Here is a 23,928-nt window from a genome sequence, read left to right as displayed (position 1 = left end):
GAAGCTATTCTATGGTTTTGCGTGCGGATCAAATGACCAGAGGAGAGAGTTTCTTTGAATCTGTCAAAAGAGAAATGGAATTTCATTAAAAAAATTGGAATGAATAACAACAGTCCAGACATCGCTGAAATTGTTGAAAATGGTAAGAAAAACGAAAGACAAAAAATCAATATGCAACAACTTTTAACGAGTTTTCATTGAAATGGGCATCTACAGAGGGCAGATTGTTCCCTTGAACGTCAAAAAAATAGAGCGGAAATTTCAAGAGTTTTACTTTAGACCTTTTACTTTGAGGGAAATCTATAAAGTTATTGACACATCTAGACAACAGCAGAGCACCAGGGCCGGGATACATCAATGCTTGGGCATCGAAATCCGGAAAATATGCTATTGGGACACATCTTCGGATTATTTTTAACGATTGTATTCAAGAGAAAGTTTTTCCAACAATTCTTAAGGATGCACACATCAAAACGATTTTCAAAAAAGGAGATGCTTCTGCTTTAACTAATTATCGTCCAGTTTCCGTAACACAAGTTTCGCAGAAGTTTTTGAGAGACTTTTACTTAATCAGTTAGTAGAATATCTTGAAACGTTTGCGCTATTGAACAAAAAACAATTCGGTTTCCAATCCAGAAAGTCGTTTACTGATGCTGTGCTTTACTTTATTGAAAACTTAATAGGAAATATGGAAGATAACAACGACACAGGTGCTGTGCTCTTAGATCTTGCAAAAGCTTTCAATTCAATTTCACTTGCGATCTTTCTCAAGACAGCTGAAAGTTCCAATCTCTCTCATTCAACAATTTTACTTTTCAAATCTTTTCGCGCAAATCGAACACAATGCGTAAAACTGGGTATTGACTTATCAGATAAAATAACTATTAATCATGGTGTTCCACAAGGAACTTTTTTAGGACCTCTTATTTTTCTGTTATGTGTCAACAATTTTTCTGAAAAACTGGAAGTTGAAAAAGAAGTTGTACAATTTGCGGATGACGCTAGTATAATATGCAAATTTGAACGTAATGAGAACATTCCACAAAAAATTGAAAAAATATTAGAACAAACAGACAACTATCTTACAGAGAAAAAACTTACTTTAAATGCCTATAATATAGAGATTTTATTCTTTACAAATCATACTAACTCGGATCCAGAGTTTTCTTTTAAAGGCGAAGTTAGCCAACCAGCTCATGCTTGTCGTTATCTGGGAGTTCAAATTGATTCAAACCTAGCCTTAGAAAATTAAGTGAACTCAGTTTCAAGCTATATGGCTAATGCATTTCGTTCTTTGTCTCTTGTAAGAAATCGAATTCCTTTGAAAGTCAGAATTGATGCTTTCAAGTCAGTTGTACTCTCTCATCTTTCCTTCAGTTGAGTATTCCTTCAAACTCTTACAGCAAAAAACATAAACCGCATAAACAGGCAAATTAACTGGGGAATAAAAGTTTGTTATATTCGACAAAAGTTTGACCACTCCATTGATCTTCTCATGAAGGATCGTATCCTGCCAGGCGAATTGTTCATCTCGAAAGTTCGCCTAACGAAGCTACAAACAGATATAAGACACTGGGAAACATCCGAAAATTTTAAAATGTTTACTAGTCGCCACAAAGCTAGACAAAACAGGAGAACGAATCAAATTATTAAAAAAAGAAAACGAAAACGAAATGGAGTAACAAAACTTTAACCTTGAAAAGCGTTCAAAAATGGAACAAATTGCCCACTTCAATAAGATTTTATAATAGTAAAACTTGCTTTAAAAATGTTTTAACCGAGGTTTTGCTCGATCGACGCAAGAAAGTACCCGTTAATAGACAAATAGGAGCCTTCAAATCCTATTTTCACCTATGAACGAACAGCCACAATTTGAATATTGTTATATTATTAACAAAACTGGTTAATTTATTTAACATTCTAAAGCCTGTAGATATCTAACCCTAGGTTTATATTCTGAGTAATTTATATGTTTCAAGAAAATTATGTAACTCTTGTGATGACTTGACTTTAATTTTGAAGAAGGCAAAATCCTGCAAATTAATGCAAAATCTTTCCTTACTATCGTGCTTACCCAAAATTTGAAAATGTAATTGGGGGAACTTTTAGAGACGCCCCGTGACCTCTAACATAATTTTTTGTTTTGTGCTACAAATTGTTGTCATAATAAGACCTCTCTACGATAGCCCATCCATGACCCAACCATGATCAGTCTCAAGTTGCATGTTCGAATTTCAATATTTGCTCGTTATTACCTAATTCAAGACTAAACATGCATATTTCTCAAAACTTAATCTTTTAACTCATCTAACATTTCCGAAAACTTGGCACAAGCTTTCCCAGTGAATAGAATTGCGCTAATTCCGGTTGAGAAAACCTGGAAAGTTACCATTCCCGTTCCTAATCAATTCACCGAGCGAATTGATTTGGAACGCCGGGAACAATTTTATTCATTGTGATTTCTGAACGGATGTTTCCACTATGAAAACTCCACGGAAGACGCTGCGTAGGCTGATAAAAATGCTTTGCCGTTCGGAAAAAATGTCTTCATTTGGCCTGTTAAAAAGATTCTGAATGTTTATTTAAGTCATTCTGCTTTAAAGAACAGTGCCCGCTACGGGGATGGTAAAACACAATGAATTCTTTTTTTAAAAATTGTTTTTTAGTCTAGTTTCTTTATTATTAATGCTAGGCCGTTTGTGAGCCCTCAACTGGATTTTTGGGGCTTCTTGCCTTTGTCTCAAGCTGCAAATTTGTAAATTTCGAGTACATCGTTTTGTCAAAAACGCGAATTTTGTATACCTCAGAACAGCAAAGCCTTCGTCGACTCTGATGAAAAGCTTATGGAATAATAAAAAGATTTTTTTGCAAATATTTTTGGAGATATTTTCTCCTGACTGTTAAAAAGCAATGACGCTATTGTTGCTGTGGTTTGAAATTTTCCTGCGTCATTTTGAAGTTTTTCATCTTCAAACTTATCTTTGACCCTTGTGAAAGTATTATAAGCATTTTTTTCTAGGAGTAAGATAGAAATAGTGTTTTAACACTGCTAGTAGCTGCTTGTATTACGGTCCAAGGGATAATGCTTATCTTTAACTTTATCAAGGAGGCTCGGTACTGTGCGTTTGCACATAAAGTTCTGACCCCACTCATCCACGTCTTCGGCATAAATGTCTACCAAATGAAGAATAGATAGAGAGCCCCCAAAAGTATTTTTTTAAATGTGTGAACAAAAAGATCGCCTCCAACGCAGATAGCTCAGCCGAGTAAAAATGCCGCATCCGACTGATGAGAGCAGCCATTATTAAGAAAGCAAGTCAAGACGAACAACAAAATCAAACAAAAATAACAACAAACATCAATTTCATAAAAAAAACGTTGCCCATTTTTTAAAAAATCTTTTTAGCAAGGTCAAAATAATGTCAGCTAAAACTGAAACTAAACAAAACAACTTGCATTTCACTAAAAAAGGTATGGAAATACTCCATAATAAGGCTTTGTAACAATTAGACAAAAAAGAACAAACAACAGCAAAATTAAAAAATTGGTCGAATATTTTAGAAACAATTAGTTTCAAAGTGATGAAAACCATTAGATAGCAATCGAAAACATCCGCCATGTTTACGATCACATACGCCTCTTAGAGGGCATTAAGACCTGTCTTCGTTAATTTTTTTGCGGTAACAAAAACAACAACAATAGAGACAACACACAAAAATTCAAATAAAAATTGCGAGAAAGCGCTGTCGAAGCCGTAAAGGCATATTTGACACCCAAATTTTTTTCAATTGAGTCTTCTTCGAACTTAACTACTGTGATTTGTGAGCTTTCTTTAATGAGAATAGGTTATAAGTAAAAAAAAAGGGGAAAAATATCAAATTTAAGTAATAATTTTGTATTTTTAGCAAACAATTAAATTCAAAGCCAACAAAGCCATTATCTACACGAAGAAATAAATAAATACGTTTGTTTATTCATCCAAAACAAGCACTTGGGACGTATAGATATTCAGAATATGTCTTAGGTCTACAAAAAGAGCGTCAAATTTAGACGACAATCAAAAAAAATAACTTATTCTTTTGCGAAAAACCTGTGTCGAAGCCAGTAAATTCATAACGAAATCTATTAAAAACCTTGATTTTTGTTTACACTTGCACCTTCCATAGAAAACAATAATGTCATATTTGAACTGTGATAAACGAGACTAGGTATCAAATAGACAGAAAAGAACAAAAGTTAAAAAATAGATATTTTTTAACTTTTTGAAAACAATTGTTTTCAAAGACCTGAAAGCCATCAGCCATCTACTCAAATCAGAATATCAGCTCATTCATTACTCCATAAAAATCCAAAGCGACCTGTCCAAATCCAGGAAATTTTTTACTTCCTAAAAGACAAAGTTAAAAACGACAGTTAAAGACAAATGTAAAAAAACCAAATAAATTTTTCGGGAAAGGGGTGTCTAAGCCGTTGAAAGCAAAATCCATGCCTTTAAAGATTTTAAAATGTTCCATTTTTCTTTAGTCTTTTATCGCCAATAATGAAATATGAGAACTTTCAATAATGTGATACTATGACAAAACGAGAAAAAATATAGTGAAAAATGGGCCACTACCAAAAATTCGAAAATTTGTGAAATCTATTAGTATCAAAACTAGAGAACTACAACTTAACGAGCAAAAAAGACTACATTTTAATTCAGTAGAATGAGGAGGAAGACGAAGCTTTCTTTTTTTTGCCGGCACTAAGATTTTTAAAATTTACTATCATTTTTAAAAGTCAAAACGACCAAAAACTTGAGCAAAGAAAATAGATAAATTAATTTAGAGCTGCTTATGATGCCAATTCGACCTCTCAACACTGAGCTTCTATTCTAATTGTTCTGTTCTTTAATTAACATTAAAAAATTATCAACTGATTACAGTCCGAATTATTTTTGGATTGTAACAGTCCAAGATTGGACCAAAACCAGCCTTTCTGTTGCTGTTTGTCCATTAAGAACACTCGATTGTTTCGAGTGTTATAGATCTAGATAAATTGTTAGATAAAGGATCAAAAATGAATGCTGCGTTTTTTGATAATCAAAGAGTAAAGTTAACAAAAACGCCTAAAGTTTAATTCCAGAATACTCTCAATGGAAGTGGGGGTTGGATTAGCGCCCTTTGTAGTTTGTTTTAGTTTTTTTGGATGTATACATCGACAAATTTAATCAAAGTTGACTACAGAAGCTTATTTTTGGCATTTTTTGATGAAAAAGATTGAATTTTGAAATGTTTAGCCGAAATTTTAGCCAAAACAATAAATCAAAATAATCAACAATATCTATTGTCTTTAAAAATAAAACCAAGAGTACTATTGTTAACAATTTTTACATATTTTAGCAAAATTGACAAAACTTTAGGCAAAAATTCCGGAATATGTGAATAAAAATAACGCAAATCGGTGCAATATTCACAAAAATTTAAATCACGATAACTCGCTCTAGAAAACGAAATTCAGACAAATCGTTTTACTTCCACGTTCTAGGCTGGACTGGCTTTTTAATGATACCACTCACAACTCTCTACGATGAATATATCGATCAGTCAAAATTGTCTGAACAAAATAACCCAGTTGAGTAATTAGTTCCTCCCGCCCTAAAGAGGGGTCGGAACAATTACAGGTTTTATTGAAAAAAAGCCAAATGGAAAGAAATACGGTAAGACAATGAGACCCACAAAATGCCCAGAGTCAAAAATTGCTCTGACTTTAGGCAAACTTTAACATAGGAACTGAACAAACTCGGTGAACAAACAAAACAGTCCCAAACAAATTCTCCCGAAATTTCAGCCCCAGATGATAATATTTGCAGACGAAATGCAAACATTTTTAAGCTAAATTACTGTTGTTATAAGAATATATTCCCTTGATTAAAAGACACAAAATAGCTACAAAAAATCTAGCATTTCATATCGGAGATATCGAGTAGTCTTTTGGTATGTATGCACTTCATTAGAAAGTAGGTTAAATTTGGTACCGATAGATGCTTGTAACGTAGCCTAATAAAAGTTCCATTTCCGAATGCTCATTTTTACCTATTGCCTCTCAGCTATTTACGTTATTTTAAAAAACTAATCGAATAGGAAATATTTAAAATAATTTGAGGTGGTAGAGTCCAATAGTATGAATTGAAGAAGTCTTCATTAAATTTTTTTCTCATTCTTATAAAAAATTTGCTATAATTCTTTGTCTAGGTGGCCAAGACGTGGTCTTCTACTTATGAGGAGTGGAGTTAGAAAATCTGATTAGACTTATTTTTGGGGAATTTCGCAATATTAAGAAGTTTTGTTGATGGTGCAATTTTCAAACTGTGATACCTTTTTTTTCCCGACTCGAGGTTTGGTCAAAAAATAATATAAGATTAGTGGCGATAGCGGTGAAAAAAATTCATCGCAAAGCGCCCGCATCTTTTAGCGTTGAATGCGGTGAATTTTTGCGGTTTTTAGCGCGAAATTTTTTTTTTCACCGCATTAACCGGGTTTCTTACAAAGAAGAAACTGACGTACGCTAGTTCGAGCTTCTCACCTCGTGCATGTCAACCACTTCTTATACCACTGCGCCATCTGTCGCTGACTTCAATTATATTTCCTTTGAATTTATGATAAGCGTTGAAATTAGCGCGGTGAAAATTTTTTTTAACGCCTTCTGCTGATAGCGGTGAAATTTTTTTTTCACCGCATTCTGCTGGTAGCGCTGAAAATTTTTTTTCACCGCATTCTGCTGGTAGCGGTGAAAAATTTTCTTTCACCGCTTAAGCGGTGAGAAAAAATTTTTCACCGCTTATATGTTTTTCTTCACCGCATTCATCGCATTGAACGCAAATCTTACACTTTCACTCAAATTGACCGCAAATCTTACATTTTTAGCGATTTTTAGCGGTGACACCTCGACCCGGGTTCTGTTTACAGATTTGACCCCATTGAAAATTGTACTGGCCCAAAAACTGCACCCGAGAAACCCCCAAATCTCGAAACTGAACCCGTACAAGGCGGGCAATGACTCTGTGACGTGTGAACTGGACAAGTCTGGGACCTGTGAGTCTGGAGAGAAGTGCTGCTACGACACTGGCTCTGGCTCTTCTAACGGAACAGATACCTTTGCGGGATGTTGCCCCGAGACTGCTACGTTAGTTGAGAGGCCAAGTTGTTCACTACAAAAACATTGGGATTTGTTCTGTCCCCACCCTTCTCCCCGCCCGCTTCTGTGTTTTTTATGACGGCCAGTTGGAAAATATGTGTTGTTGTTATACAACACGTTATTATGTATAAAAATAGCACGTGCGCCTATGGGTGTAAAAGTTCGGTTGCGGAAAAAAACCCACGGAAAAAACCCACTTCATTTTAGATAGGAAATAAACCCCACGGGAACAAACCCCCACTTTACTATTAAAGAGCTGCGCATTTAGCGCGTTTGGCCATGCCTCGTGAGCCATGGCATTGCCTCAGCGGCCCGTGGGACTTGATATGAAACTATCACAACCGAACAAATTATCACGACCAAAATTCAATTTTAAAATGGGGGTTTATTTCCGTGGGGGGTTTATTTCCGTGGGGGTTATTTTCCGTGGGGGTTATTTTCCGTGGGGGTTTACTTCCTAGACCCATAAAAGTTATATGCCTACTAAACTTGGGGGGTTGGGACCAAGAATAGATCCGAAAATTGAAACTCAAAGCTTTTCGAGACAACTTTTTAAATCAAACTGAAGAAAAAAACTTTGTCTGGTCTTCGAAGAATCTTTTAGATTGCTGACAAAAACCCTAATTAAAACAATAGCACGAGCTAATTAACTATCATCGTCTCCATACTGAAAAGTTGCGTGTTTTACAAGCAGGGTCACGTGGCTCTCAGCTGAAACCACTTCGAAATTCTCACTTAGAGACCAACAAGTCAGAATGAGAATAAACCATGACGGTTTTCTGACCTGAACCTGCGAGTGGTAATGTTAAATAAAAGGCTGCTAGGAGACCACCCCAGAGTCCATCTCCAAGTTTTTTATGTGTAAAACAAAATTTTCGGCGCGCCCAATTTCTCAGAGACATCGAGCAGATTCATGCGACATATACTTGAAATAATTGAGCGCTGATTTCAAAATGCTGAAATTGATCTGCGCCAATTGTTGCGGAGCCAGAAGCTCATACATACAATGGCAGAGGTGAAAACTTTGCGAAATAGTGCAATGCCTGGTGATGGCGCGCGCAAGTGATGATTAATCACAAAGTGTCAGCGGGATAGGCGCCCTGCCGCTTAGCTTTACGATATAATTCTTACCTGAAACTTTACTGGGTGCCTTTTTTCGGAATGCACTCGTACGAACTTTGCACTGGGGTCCGAATGAGAAACAAATTAGGGCAGCTAATCCTTATGACTCGAAAGGCTTGATATAATCCTTTTATGGTTTTTGGGTTTTTCCTTGAAAAAACGTCATTAATGTTGGAAAAATTGAAATTTCTCTAAACTGACAAAGAAATTTGGCAAATTGAGTGGGTCTATTCGATTGCGGCTGAAACTTGGTTTATATTAGACGAAATGGATTAAAGACCGCTTCTCCCAGTTTAGAAAAAAAACTTTTTTTAAATTTGTCTTTTTTTAAATTTGCACCAACTAACTTTTTGTTTTCTCAAGTTGTGAAAGTTGGTGCAATGCGCTTTAATCATCCACCTCCCACTGGGCAGATTGTCATATCATTTCACGCCAGGGCGAAATAGAAAGAGACAACGTTAACGCAAAACAGTCGCATGCACCCGTTAATGATGAGGCGCATGCACTGTTAAATATCGTTTCAACTCTTAATTCAAATGCATTTTTTTCAAACGTGCGTGTCCATATTATGAACTCTAAGCAGGCGGTTTAAAACGCGTTAAAACAGCTCCTTCAATGCGCTGTTTAACCAACCACGCAGCGTAGGTACATGAACTGGATTATTACTCTGACGAATGAGTCAAGCAAGTCAAGAGATTGCGGCCGAGTGTGTGCATCTGTCGTCTAAGAGTAAAACAGTTAGTTTGGAGTCTCAGCCTCCAATTTTTTGCTGAATTCAGATAGGAAGAGTTTACAACAGTTCCTAAATTTTCTCTTGGGAAAACGGACTGTGACCAAAACAAGATGTGTTCTTATGCAAATTTGACCCTTTTAGGGTGCTTACGCTAGAACAGTCACCGCAAAATAACGCATTGTTGAGTCAAATCAATGTTTACTAACTTGTCACTTGCAGTGTAGCCGTCCTCATGTCTCCTTGCCGTTGCACTCAGGCCTTGTTCACGCAAATAGTGTAATATCGTTGAGAGCAGTACCAGAGCGGTGGCGACCAGTTCCAACAGGGGAAAACCAAAAGACCAAGGTGAAACTCCTCATCCAGGCACATCTCCTTACTGTTGGGGGATCACCCGCTTTTTTGGTTATTATAAGTTACGTCACTCAGCAGAGAAAGCTCCTGCTCAATTCTTGTGGATTTTGTGATTTAACGCTTTTGTGTATTAATGCCATATATTTTCTGCGACCCCTTAAAAAACCCATAGCAATCTTTTGTTTGGGCTTGTTTGTCAATCTAACCGATAAAATTGCTTAGTTTTTTATAACCTTCCAGGTAATGGACCATTTTTTAATCAAAGTTCCATTTCGTTTCTCTACGCGTCTGAGACTACAAATTTTTCTTCCAAATCTGAATCTCATTAGTCTTTACTTAATCGAAAAACTTATCTTTGACTACCTAAGAACCTCAATCTTTTTTGTTGAGCAAATATTTCCACAAGCTTTCTGTTGAATGATTCAATGTTACTTTAGACCGCTTAGACACTCTAGTTCCATAGTTTTTGTACTACTATGACCAACTATTTTAAATTTATATTTAACTTTCAGATGCCTCATTGGGGACAATTATAACCAAGTTCAATGCATTACTCAAGATTCACATCGGGGATAAATTAGTTTGTCTTTTCAAATTGTTTGTTTGATGGGCTGGAATATTAAGTGCAGACTCACTTAAACACTTTTTATTTTTTTTTTCGTTTCTGCTGCTGGCTTTATTGTTTCAATGTTCCATTAGTAAATGAAACGCTTTAATGCGTAAAAAAAACTACGACTTGCATAACTCAACAACTCAATTCTGATCATACTGTTTCTCATCATGTTTTGCTACTAAAAAATTGAAAAATAAAAATAGATTTACTATATACTTTATATAAATTTTGCCAACTGCGGTCGAGGTGCCTCCAAATAAACCTATTGTGAGCCAATTAGCTAATTGAAATTTTTAATCACTTTCCTTAACGTTGCATATTACGGAAAGCTATTTTAAGAACGACAGCTTTTGTAAGAAGAGAAACTACTTGCCTTAATTGATGTTAAAAATGTCTGAATAAAAGTCGTTCAACCTTCGTGTAGAGAATTTTTTTCCGAACAGATCTGACTGTTCAGTGTATGGCTTTGTACGTATCTATGGTTGATTAAAATCAGTAATCTACTTTTATTATATTTTATTACCGAAAGTTTGTTTATTTCCTTCTCAAGATTTGTCGCTTTGGTCCCTGGTTCTGGATTTTTTGAAGTGGTACTTTGACTAAATTGCATAGGATATTTCAACCCTAATTATGAGTTTTGTCCATCAGTTTTATGACTCCAGTGGAACCAGACCCGTACCAAAACGTTTTAAAATATTTTGTACTCAAGTGTGGTAGAACTTTCTGGGTAGAATTATTTTGAAAAATTTCGGTTGATTGTGCTTCCACTGGAGTCATGAAAATAGAAATATCGACATTTCGATTTAAAGAAATATAAATGTGTAGGTGTTGCCACAATGCAAATGGGGAGTACTATGGGTACTGTGGTGTGTCAAATGCTGTCTGTTGTTCTGATGAGAAGAGTTGCTGCCCTTCAGGATACTCTTGTGCCCAATCACCCTCAGGTGCCACTGTATGTTCTAAAGGCACCACACCAAACAATCCACTTCGTAAGTCTAATATCCTCCCAATCTGTGATCAAAACTTTTCAATCAACTTCTTCCTTCGCTAATAAGACATTCTGGTCAGCTAATCTTCTGCGAAAAGCAAAAAACTATATACCCTCCTTCAATTACTTGAAGTGGGGATAGAGCGTTTAGTCCCAACTTATTTCCGCAAAAGTACAGCGATGAGGATTATAATATTGTGTCTGCAGAGGTCTGGTGTCCAGGATCTAGGGTCTGGACTGAAAGAGCCAGTTAATTCTCTCTTTCTACCGTGCCTCGAGGAAACAGTGTCTAAGTTGATGTCCAGATTTTCATGCGTTTTTCATTGTTTCCAGAGTATGTACTTTTGAACATATGACTCGCCTCGCGAGTTGATCTTCAGTTTTGTAATACTTGATCCCGTCTGGGACTTTAACTTGGTTTACTGCTGAAGAATACAAATTATTTAAGACGCATCACAGGTTTCAAAGTATATTTTTCCATTCTTTCCTCGCAGTTTTCTAATACGCTCTGTTTTTTGGATATTTTGCAACAATTTCTGAGACACGAATATCAAACGGGGAAAATTTGCGAGGACTTTTAAAAATAGCCTTAAATAACAGATTCAAGCTAACTAATCTATACGGCCGCAAATTAAACCATAGGATACTTGCCGTCTTTTTTGAAAGTAAATTACAACGCAGCTTTTGTGAACAATGTTGACGAATATTTCCAAATTCGAATAAAACTTGAACTCGCTTTCCTTCGCGCGCTCACCACTATAACAAACACTGGCTCGTGAAAATACTTTGTAGCTTGAATACTTATTTAGACGGCATGGTTATCATTTGCAATTTTTGAGGTGGTGATTTTTAAACATAATAAAACAGCTAAGCATTCGCTGGTCTGTCACCCCAGTCAGAAATAACTTTCTGCAAAATGTTTTGTTTGAAATTACATTGCGGCGATGTTAAAAAGAATTGAGGATTTTTCAACAACACAAAACTGCTACTATTATAAGATGAGCTCAGGAACTCGTAAAATGGCCCGAGCTTTTTTCTTGTTTAGTTCCCCTTTAGTAAACAAAACAATAATCAGTTTGTTTCAAAATAACTTCAGAAGTTCAATTTCCAGACAGCTGTTCTAATTTGTTATAGTATCCAAAAAATCGATCAGTGGAAATAAAAATTATGAAGACGTTCCTAGTGTAAACTATATGTTTAAACAAAAGATTAATCACTAAAATCGGGCAAAAGAGAATTTTAGGTAGAAGGAAAATGGGCTAAAAAATTTGAAATTTAAAGACAGGAAAGACTTCCGAGATTTGCCATTCTCTAGTTAGAAATCAATAAGTCATTTGAAAAAAAAATCAAACTTCGGTTTTGCTCAACAGAGAATTTCAATTTTTTAAAACCAGTTATTATTATTCGAACACATCATTTTTCGTTTGGTAAATTCCATATTACCCTACTTAGCAAGAAAAACAGCTTAAGAACAACGTCTACGTAATATACATTGAATCCGGCTTTGCGAGATGAAACTGGTTTATTGTTTTACCGGAAAATTTCAAAAAAAATGTGATTCCAAAAGGAACACAACAAAATTGATTTATAAAGAACGTCGTTTTTTAATGGTTTAGAAGTGACACAAAATAATCAGTCAGTCTTATTTTTCAAAGGTATGGTTTTCAGTCGGTCAGTTTTAGAATAGCAAAATTAGAGCTGTAAAACAAATTTGACAACAAGTTTGGAAACCTAAAAGCAACGATGGAACGACTTTCGTGAAACAGTTGGAAGAAAGAAGAACCATTACTGAGATCGAGTAGAACGGATCCTGAGTAGAAGTGGAAAGTTCTATTTATAAAACCTTTAAAAAACTTTCAAAATGAAAGGATCAAGGATCAATCAAGGGTCCAAGATTCCTATTAACTTAAAAATTTTTGTTCATTTCATTTTTCCTTTCTTGCCATTGAGAGGTTTCAAATATTGATGTTTTTTCTTTCCAAAATTATGCTTGTGGGGGGTTATGGTGACCAATATTCTCTATTAAACTCTTAGTACAGCTAATTAAACCTAGGTGATATTCGGCATTCTAGAATGATGCGTCTTAATTTCCCTTTAATGATCAAAAATCAGGGGTTGGGTTTGCCGTCTAAATTTTGCCAAAAAAATCTACAACCAAAGTTTTGTTTTTTCTGTCTTAAAGTTTTTTTCTCAGTCCAAAAAGCTCCTCAGCTTTGTAAAGGTCTGCGCCTTGATCAATGAGTTGATCCACAAAGTCTGTTTCATCTTGATTTCAACTCTTTAAATTTGAACACACACTCTCGTCAACATGGTTCACAAACACATTTCATTGACATTGTTTTCACTCTTTTTGTGCTTGCTTCTATAGTAGAAACTGACTCCTCAGGGTAATTTTTCCTTGAGACAAGTTTTCCAAATTCCAGTTTTCGTTAGCCCACGATGATTGCGGTCGAGGAAATCCAGGACTCTTGCTTCTTGACTCTCTGCTGTAATCTAACCACCGCGTAGGTGTCAGGAAGCGTTGATATTTCTTCCAAATCTGATGCTGAGTAGACCACGGCAGGGGAACTGATCGGTTGGGTAAGGTAATGCAATCCACTGTTCGGTTGGTTCAAATGGAGTTCTGAAGATGTGGTATTCTTCAGAAGCAGTTTAGCTTCAGTTTCAGGCGCATGTACTTAGTAAGATTATCACAACTTTTTTGGTTAAATAGTTATATGGTTCGTAGAATGAGAGCGGCACCAATATTAAAGGTGTAAAACCACACTCTTTCGAAGATTCAATTCAACGTGTGTAAGTATAAAGCAACATGGATCTAGTAACGTATTAGCTGTAAAACGTACAAGCATTAACGATGCTCATAGCAACAAGTGGGACTTAGACGGCAAGATTTTTTGTTGTTCATTTAACAGGTTTTTTCGTCTGATGTCATTGACGTCAAAATCAGTTCGTGTTAAATCGACAATTTTCTAGAAAACCTAAAAATTTTAAGCCGAAAACCAGCTTAATCGATACATATAGTGGTTATATTTACTTAAAATTAGGTTAAATGAACTTTTTCGGAACTTTCTACGTATATTAGAACGTATTTAAATCTTATTTTAAAGTTTAGAAATACTCGATTCTGATTGGCTAATAATTCTTCCAGTTACTACGTAACAGCGCGCTCACCACTATAACAAAAACTGGCTCGTGAAAATTCTTTGTGGCTTGAATACTTATTCAGGCGGCATGGTTATCATTTGCAATTTTTGAGGTGGTGATTTTTAAACATAATAAAACAGCTAAGCATTCGCTGGTCTGTCACCCCAGTCAGAAATAACTTTCTGCAAAATGTTTTGTTTGAAATTACATTGCGGCGATGTTAAAAAGAATTGAGGATTTTTCAACAACACAAAACTGCTACTATTATAAGATGAGCTCAGGAACTCGTAAAATGGCCCGCGCTTTTTTCTTGTTTAGTTCCCCTTTAGTAAACAAAACAATAATCAGTTTGTTTCAAAATAACTTCAGAAGTTCAATTTCCAGACAGCTGTTCTAATTTGTTATAGTATCCAAAAAATGGATCAGTGGAAATAAAAATTATGAAGACGTTCCTAGTGTAAACTATATGTTTAAACAAAAGATTAATCACTAAAATCGGGCAAAAGAGAATTTTAGGTAGAAGGAAAATGGGCTAAAAAATTTGAAATTTAAAGACAGGAAAGACTTCCGAGATTTGCCATTCTCTAGTTAGAAATCAATAAGTCATTTGAAAAAAAAATCAAACTTCGGTTTTGCTCAACAGAGAATTTCAATTTTTTAAAACCAGTTATTATTATTCGAACACATCATTTTTCGTTTGGTAAATTCCATATTACCCTACTTAGCAAGAAAAACAGCTTAAGAACAACGTCTACGTAATATACATTGAATCCGGCTTTGCGAGATGAAACTGGTTTATTGTTTTGCCGGAAAATTTCAAAAAAAAATGTGATTCCAAAAGGAACACAACAAAATTGATTTATAAAGAACGTCGTTTTTTAATGGTTTAGAAGTGACACAAAATAATCATTCAGTCTTATTTTTCAAAGGTATGGTTTTCAGTCGGTCAGTTTTAGAATAGCAAAATAAGAGCTGTAAAACAACAAATTTGACAAAAAAAGTCTGAAACCTAAAAGCAAAGATGGAACGACATTCTGTGAAACAGTTGGTAGAAAGAAGAACCATTACTGAGATCGAGTAGAACGGATCCTGAGTAGAAGTGGAAATGAGTTCTATTTACAAAGCCTTTAAAAAACTTTCAAAATGAAAGGACCAAGGATCAATCACGGGTCCAAGAGTCCTATTATCTTTTAAAGAAATGAACAAAAGTTTTTGTTCATTTCATTTTTCCTTTCTTGCCATTGAGAGGTTTTCTGAAGCAACTTTAAGTTTTATTTTTTCAAAATAATATAGACCCTTGGTCATGAACAAATAATTCAGTGCATAAGCATCGCAGCCTAGGGAGTTCATTTTTGCTACTTTTTTCACAGTCTCTTAAAAAATATTTAACGATTAGATAGTGAAAATAAACGGGGAATAGAATAAGAGTTTCCTGTATATGAGAGATTTATGTCCAAAAATTTGCTGCTAAATAATTCCGTCTTGCAGGCTGCACAGTTCATCTGAAAGAGTTAAATGAAACTAAAAAAAGGTGTGAGTTATTTGATAACTTCCAAAAGCTTCAAGAGTTGTGCTAACCGCCTAAATGTTAAGTGGAACCTAAGAACAATACACCTTTTTTCCTATGAACGAAAAAAGTTAGCTGGTAGGAAAAACAAATTACTAATATCTAAAAGTGTTTAGAAGTGGAGTAATTTATTCTGCTGCCCAATTAGAGTTTTGAACACTCAGTATAGTCATGCCTTAATCAAGTTCAGTAAAACAGTAATTGAGTTTTTTTACCAATACCATAAAGTATTTCATAACTGACAAATTGATCATAAAAATCTTTTTAACATATGAGAGCCTGTACGGAGAGCCTCTGTTCGATCATTATTTGTAGCTAACAATAAAAATTCCGTATAATTTGTCTTTTGATATTCTTGAGCCTGTAATTGTTTGTCCTCACAGTTATGCATCATAGTTTTATTGTCTGCTGCTATGAAAATATAAAGTCTTCAATAAGTGGAAATTTTCCAATAAATTTTTCTATCAGAATCGATACAACAAAGTATATCAAAAATATGAAGAAAAAACGAAATTAATCACAACTGAAGTTTGCGATATGATTTACAGAATAATTTTGCACTTAAGCAGTATATGAGACCAGAAACATGTCCAAGGTAGGGATTGTTACAACACGAGCAGCAGGATGAAGCATAGATGTACCCTGGACCAATATTGTGCCTTCTCTTTAGATGACCACCAGCGTCGTGGAGAACTGCGTGAAATCTGAAAACATTTATTTTCACGCTATCTTCAAATATTCCCGGATATTTTTCCAATAATGTCAAAATAGTACTTGTTTTTTTTCAAAATTGTGTTATTTATGAGCCAGCGAACAATTTTTGCTGCATTATTTTTGAGTATTCATATTTTAAGGATAACATGGTTAGTTTTGCGAATTCTGTACGATTTTTTTGCACAAAAAAACTTAATGGTAAATTTAATGGGGAACTTAAGTTTGCATTTTACGTCAAATACTTGTCCAAATAATTTGCTATTTGAAAAATGTGCATTGCCGGCTGAACAATTCATTTCATTGAGCTCAAGATATAATTTCATGGACGATTCTCGGAAAAATACAGCTCACAATAAAAGGAAAAAGAAACAGCTAGATTAATCAACAAACTATTAAATTACTCAGCTGCGTAATGGGAATTTTGAGCTCTAAGCATAGATTTTGTCAAGCCTTGATTGAATTTTTGAGCATTATTACAAAGTACTTCATAACGGACAAATTAATTATTGAGTGTCAATATTTTTTTAGTTTTATATAATAGGTCAAGCCTTAATTGAATCTTTGAGCATTTTTACAAAGTACTTCATAACAGAAAAATTAATTTTTGAGTGTCAATATTTTTTTAGTTTTATATATTAGGTCAAGCCTTAATTGAATCTTTGAGCATTATTACAAAGTACTTCATAACAGACAAATTAATTATTGAGTGTCAATATTTTTTTATATTGACACTCAATAATTAATTTGTCTGTTAGATCATTATATTCTTGTTAGATCATTATATTTTTGTATTTATTTGGCCAGACAGTTAATAATTGGCATTATTTAAATTATTCCTATTAAAACATCAAATTTTCTATAAACGAAATTTTTGTAGCAGAGTTGAGTTGAGACAAAATTTCAAGAATATAAAGAAACAGGAAATAAATCACAACTGGAGTTTGCGATATCATTTGCAGAATAATTTTGCTTTTAATTAGTATAAGAGACTAGAAACATGTCCAAGGTAGGGATTGTTAAAACACGAGCAGCAGGGTGAAGAATAAATGTAACCTGGAGCTATATTGTGCCTTCTCTTTAGATGACCGCCAGCGTCATGGAGAACTGCGTGAAGTCTGAAAGCCTTTATTTGCACGCTATCTTCAAATATTTCCGGATCTTTTTCCAATTATGTCATAAAATAGTGCCTGTTTTTTAAATTGTGTTGTTTTTGAGCCACGTACGTCACGCTCAGAGAATATCAGTACTGATTCAGAACGATTTCAGAGAAATTTTGATTTTCAGTACTGATTTAGAACGATTTCAGAATCGTTTCTGCATCGATTTTGAAACCTTTCTGAATCAGAGCAAAATTCAGAATCAAATTTCTCTAAATTCCCTCTGAATCAGAGGAAAATTCAAAATGCATTTGCCTGTGAATCAAAATTAAAATCAGAAATTTTTTCCAACCTTGCAGAGAGACAAAAAATAAAGTTTTCAGCATTTTTAAAGCGTTTTAATTGGTTTTGGAACAAAATGGCAACAACTTGAGCCGAAAAAAAAGAATATCATCTTTGCTGATATGTTCTGGTATTGTGAAACAAATTGATATTGGCTCTGCATAGAGTTCCCAGATCTTTGACATTTTTGGTTTGATACCAACTGAAGGGGCTATGTGAACAGAGAATCTGAAAAAAGGTTGGCTAAAATACGTTTATTTGAAAAGAAGTTGTCCTTATAAAGAAGTTCCAATTTCTTCTATAATCAGTTTTTTCTAATAGTTCTTGGTGGTATTGTGAAATGTTGTATTTTTCTCGCGAGCAATAATTACAGCAATATTCATTGGTATTCATGTTTTAAGGATCCTTTTTTTGTTTACTATTTTGTAACAGCGTATTTTCACAATTTTTGTTGCTTACAGTTGCTAATTTCTATATTAGTATGCACGCTCTTTATACTGAGGCTAGTTTGTAGATAATTACCACAAAGACCATTATCTAAGTGGATACGGCTCAAAAAGCTAAATGATCATACGAGTACGCACGTGGAATTTCAAATATCAGATAACGCAAACATTGAGAGCGGGAGTTAATGTGAATATTTCCTTTTTAATGCTGTAAATTTAACTCTGAAATCAAGACTAGACAATGTATGTTGGGACGTGATCTGAGTACTGAGGACCAAGAAAAAAACAAAAGGCTTTTAGACTGATTCAGAGCTGATTTAATCAATTTTATATAATGTTACACATTTAAAAGCTGGAAGCCAATCCCTTTTTGAAGAGACTCTCCAATTTTGCTTTTTTGAGCGTTTTAGTTATAAATAGACGAGTAAACTAAGTTTAAAGTATTTTGATTTTAACGGAAAATCCTGGAAGTTAAAAAGTAAAAATTGCTTTTCATCGCAAACTAAGTTTGACTGAAACGCTTTCCACAAAATTTCGGGAATTAGATTCCACATAGTTTAGAACTGCTTTTCGTTTTTTTACGGATTGGAAGCCATAAATACTTCAAAAGAAGAAGTATTCATTTTAAGTGAATAAGCCTAAATTACCCCAAATATTACTAAAATTCGCAAAGCAGCACCAATATTTAACCAAACATGGGAAGCATATTCCGCAAAGAGGTTGAGATAAGAAAGAGCCTGAAACAAGCAAATTTGGAATAAAATATTTTGACCTAATATACGAAAGACGGGAACAAACAATGGAATATAAATTAAGCGGAAGAATAATTGCACAATAGTCCCCCATTTTATTTAATGTTAATGAAAGTGTTTTAGCTATACCTGCCGTCTGTTTAGAAAACTGAAATCAGAGCATAGAAACAGAGCATGAAAACAGCCATTTTTACGTAAATTGATAACATGAAATGTGGAAAACACTTCCCTTTCTGCTCTAATAACGTGTACTAGAATGTGAAATCTTGTATAATATTCACCTTTTGCGAAAAATACTATCAATAAATTTTTTGAACGCTTATTTAATTATTTAATTATCTTATAATCGCTTCCTATCAAAATGGATTCAAATTTTGTTAAATGGCCTTGCAGTCGAAGGTAACTACTTTTCGCATTTTATTGATCTTACTTTGAATTTTAAGGCTGTTAATTGCTTCGTTTGAACCACTATCGCTAACTTTAAGCGCCTTACGCATTGAACTGAAGGCAGGCGACGTTTTTTGGAGGTAGATTTTTTCGGTACGGATAAACGCTCGTAATATAGATCACTCCGCCCCAATACTGTCAAATAGACAGTAATGATGCCTTTGTAATTAGAATAGTTGAGAAGGCAAAATGTGAAATTATTCGAGGACAATTTGGCTGTAGATAATAGAAATCACTTTGCTAATTTCAGTTCACTTTTAAATGTGAAAATTGTGTTTCAAATTTGAACAATCCTATGTGGATTTTGTTTACCAAATGCGCAATTTTTTTCGTAGCAGATTTCCACAATGTAGGCACATGGATTCGTTGCCTCAATGGGTATCAGATGAAAAGTTTGTCCTAATTCAAAGTTAAAATTGTTATGAAATTTCAAAATTGTGCAGGTGTACAATCTTCTAGATATAATAGGTGTAAGTCTCTTAAACCTGATAATTTTGAATTTGTTCAGACGCTTTTCCCACTTTGAGTTGCCCATTCCAATGATTCCTCCGTGGGGTGATCCACTGTCCATTTCTGCCACTTTTGCCCAAAGTTCTGAGCTCCCAATATTTGGAGAATTGCGCTGGATTAAGACCATACTTGCTGCTAAGAAGTAGTTTTTCCTGGTTGAGTTTGAAGGATAATTCTGGGCAATTTCAGCGTATTTGCTGTTTAAATCATCAACTAACATATTGGTGAAGTTTTCAGTTTAATTGCAGTTCTGCTATACCTTATATGGAAGATGTTTTATCTAGAGCTGTAAATTCGAGAAGTTGAATCTAAAAGGCAGATCGAATATAGTTGTTCGGTAGGTGTTGCCATATGTTTCGTATGAAAACAAAATCTATTAATTAACCGCAGGTGAAGTATAATTGATGTTTAATTGTGCTTGGTATAAAAAACGTAAGTTTTTATAAATAGCTCTTTTAGTTATAATTCGAAACACTTACATCATTTCTTGTGTGAAAATATGAGTTTTATTAGTAATTTCACTATAATGTCCACCATTGATAACAACCTCTTTAAATGTTAGAAAACATGATCGCAACTATTCTCTATCTATGAAATGAGTATAAAAAGTGGTCCAATCAATTTAGTATATGTGAACACTTCGAATTGAAACAAAGAGTAATTCTGTTACTTTCGCACAACACATTATTGTAGCAGGCAATAAATATCTAACTTGGACAAGTACTGTTCAGGCAAAACCATGCTCATTGATGATGTCCAAAAAACTTCAGAAATTCTGCTTCAAAAACAAAATCAAAACGTATCAATAAAAGACTGCGTCAACATCAAATTATTTGACTAATTTCTCTTTTTTAGAGGTCAAATATGCGGTACCCAATCTAGAATCAGGCTGTTATAAAACTGTTGAGACAGCAAAAAATGATAAAGCTGGTGAGTTATGAATAGCTTTTGAAAATTGCTCGGACAGATCAAGCAGTTGACAGCTGTTCGTTTTGTGAAAGCAGACAAAAACAGTCCGAATGCCATTCCGTTTTTTTTTCAGAGAACAAAAAGTACAATTGGTTTATCTTCTAGTTGGTAGAACATACGAAAGTTATGATTACTCTTCTCGTTATCGGGTATCCATTCTATCCCTTGATTCTAGTTAATATTTTATCCTAAGCTTCATATTTTTTCCAGTTCTAAGTTTAATTTTTTATCCCTTGTTTTATTCAGCCCATGGCTCCAAGGAGAGAAACGCTTCCACTAATTTTGTCGGCTTTTTGTAACCAATCGTTTTGATTTTTTTCCAGGCTGGTATTACAATCAATACCCCTGTTTTACAGCACCACACTTTCGGGTTTTCCACAGGCGTTATTTATTCAGTACTTTTATCTGCTCCGTTTGGCGTTTCACGCAGAATCAATTTTGAGGTGATCATTTGAAATTTGCACTTTTTCTCTTTTTTTCCTTAGATTATCCCAATGCTTCCTAGTTTTGCATTGTGTGTGTCTGTTAGTTGGTTCAAAAATTTTCCAAATCGTCTCTATTGTTACTGGGTTTGTATTTCTCTAGACTGCGCTGGCAGCGTCACCCGAGGACTGACTAAGGTCACTAATCCTGATTAGTTGATAGAACTCCCGTACTCTGGGTGACTTTTCACTGATTCATTCTAATTGTTAAAAAATTTGTTTGTCATGTCAAAGTGATTTTCCTTCTGTAGAATCGGCCGTTTCGGGGGATTAGCTTTGGGTTAACAGCGGGGGATGCACTGGGTAAAAACAAGAGTTTATACTAATGCTTAATCGTAGTGGAACAGCAGCCGGATATCAGCTGTCGTCTTTTCCCAATTATTATCTCCCAAATGTCATCCAGACTGCTCTTTTCAGAAGCAGAATTGCTCTTTTTGTTTGACTGTCACCTCTTTATTGTTCATTAAGTCGATGGGCATTTTAAATTAAGTGAGAGCTCGTCCTCACAGGCAGCTTCACATTGTTCTCTCCTCTTTTACACAACACAGAGTTCTGTGCGTAGAAAGGACACAATAAACTTGTTTTTAGCTGTTTTGGGTTTAATTACAAAATTATGTTCGTCCTGTCTTCCCTAAGAAGGCTGTTATTTTGCCTTCGCTTGTGTATTTGGAAATAATATCAATAATAAAACCTTTATTGACTATACATAACTTCCATTTTGTTGAGCTGTTCAATCTTTAATCATCTACATTTTATCTATTTCATTTATTTCAAAGAGCCTTCCTTTTTTCTGAAAATATCTATTTAATCAGAACAAATTTAGCATTCCTGCTAAAAATTACGAAGCATGATTAAGTTATAGAGAATTGATTGAGAGAATATTTCAGCCGAACAAGCCGAGGTTGCTAGGAACCCTCACGACAACGACAATCTCCACCGCCATGTTGAGACACCATCGGGCAAATACGCGTACAAACCCTACCAACTAGCCAATTCCATGTCTGGAAAAAGAGCCAGCCCGAAGAGTGGTGGAAGTGGGGGGTTCACAGAGTATGGGTACGGAGGGAGTCTTGGAATGAGTGGGGAGGCGAAAGCTAGCGCTGTGGCATGTCACAGTAACCCTGTTGTTTATTGTCATGATGGGTACACTTGCTGCCCAGGTATAATTAGCCAATGGTGCAATTCTTACCAATTTATGGAATTTCTTACATTAATTATTTAAAAGTATAAGCGACGTGATTCTGTGGAAAAAATCATTTTAAGGTTTTGAAGATTTTTCAAATGGATGTTTGCAGATTATTTTCTCTTCCAAGACCAAAAAATTTTTTGAATCTTTTCCGTTATTCCTTTCAGTCAATGTTTCCTCTGCAATGATAACTTGTGTTCTTTTTTCTCCTGTTCAGAACAGGTCAAACATCCATTATCAGGTTGTTTATCTCCTCAACTGTTGTCAATACATTGTCAAGCACGTCATCTTTAGCCCGAGTACGAGCATAACTAACTATTAGTCCAATTATAACAGATATTTTGGAACATTGCTGTCAATAACCACATTACAAGAGCCGTTGCCGTTACAAAAATGGCTAAAGGAGTATGATTTTTAAATCTCGGATTATGTTTATACACACAATTTTAAATCTAGCTTCCAAATTTTGTCTTTTTATACAAAATTTTTGAACTGTGATTCAAAGTGTTCCTAAATTCTTGATTAGTGTGGAAGCCACGGGCTTTCATCACCGCTTAAGTGCTAAGTTCACGTCCATCAGTTTGATATTTTGAGGGCGCAAAAAGCTTCATGTTTAGAATGTTTGCGGGTTTCGCTCAGCTGATAGTTAAAATTGTAGTTTCAGTGTTCCGCTTGTGCACCCAAGCTATTGCCGCCTATTATTTCCAACCCCCCCCCCCCCCACGTGCCAGATTTTTACATTTGCTAGAATGATTTGCTCTATTTTGACCCGGACTGGGTAACTGGAGGTGCAAAACGTTCTGGGGACACAAAGGAAAAAATTCTGGAGCTTCATAGCATTCGAATTTCATTTAATTATTTGTAATGCTCATTTTGAAATGGATTGCTTGAGTAGGAAGACGGTCATATTAGTCATATACACGCGCTAGGAAAGGTTTCCAAATGTATATCCGATGCATTTGTTATCTGATATTTATAAATAACTTACTATTTTTATATTCCATTTTATTGGTTATCACCTGTCTCTAGCGGAACTTAAATTTTGGTCAAACTATTACTCATCTCATCTTTTAAATATGATATTGTTGTGGCGTCTTTCTAGAAAATACCGTTTAGCTTCAATTTAAAAGTTCTCTTATTCTAAACTCACTGCCTTAATACAGGAAACTCCATTAATGTTGGACAAAAAATGTAGAGACCTTTAAAGAGAAATCTCTCCCGTTACTTTTATAAAACATTTCCAGTTTGATTACTGTCTTTTTCCAAACATGTGCAATACTTTCTTTTTT

General features: G+C 34.8%; 2 protein-coding genes across 2 annotated transcripts in view; one reads left to right on the top strand and one right to left on the bottom strand.

Annotated features, from left to right (window-relative positions):
- The window catches only part of LOC142349349 (uncharacterized), a 33,583-nt gene that overhangs the window by 5,748 nt on the left and 3,907 nt on the right, over nt 1-23,928 (top strand). Inside the window, exons 3-5 of the mRNA XM_075400832.1 lie at nt 6,948-7,164; nt 10,821-10,984; nt 22,341-22,613. Coding sequence (XP_075256947.1) covers nt 6,948-7,164; nt 10,821-10,984; nt 22,341-22,613 — 654 coding nt within the window. The remainder of the gene's footprint in view (nt 1-6,947; nt 7,165-10,820; nt 10,985-22,340; nt 22,614-23,928) is intronic.
- LOC142349350 (uncharacterized) lies at nt 16,072-20,592 on the bottom strand. The gene is made up of 2 exons (XM_075400833.1): nt 19,978-20,592; nt 16,072-16,398 (listed from the first exon to the last, which is right to left on the bottom strand). The coding sequence occupies exons 1-2, from the start codon at nt 20,220-20,222 to the stop codon at nt 16,212-16,214; spliced, it is 432 nt and encodes a 143-aa protein (XP_075256948.1). The 5' UTR covers nt 20,223-20,592; the 3' UTR covers nt 16,072-16,211.

The sequence above is a fragment of the Convolutriloba macropyga genome, chromosome 11, assembly GCF_964194025.1.
Source record: "Convolutriloba macropyga chromosome 11, txConMacr16.3, whole genome shotgun sequence".
Lineage (NCBI taxonomy): Eukaryota > Metazoa > Xenacoelomorpha > Acoela > Convolutidae > Convolutriloba > Convolutriloba macropyga.
This window is presented reverse-complemented; position numbering and strand designations above follow the sequence as displayed.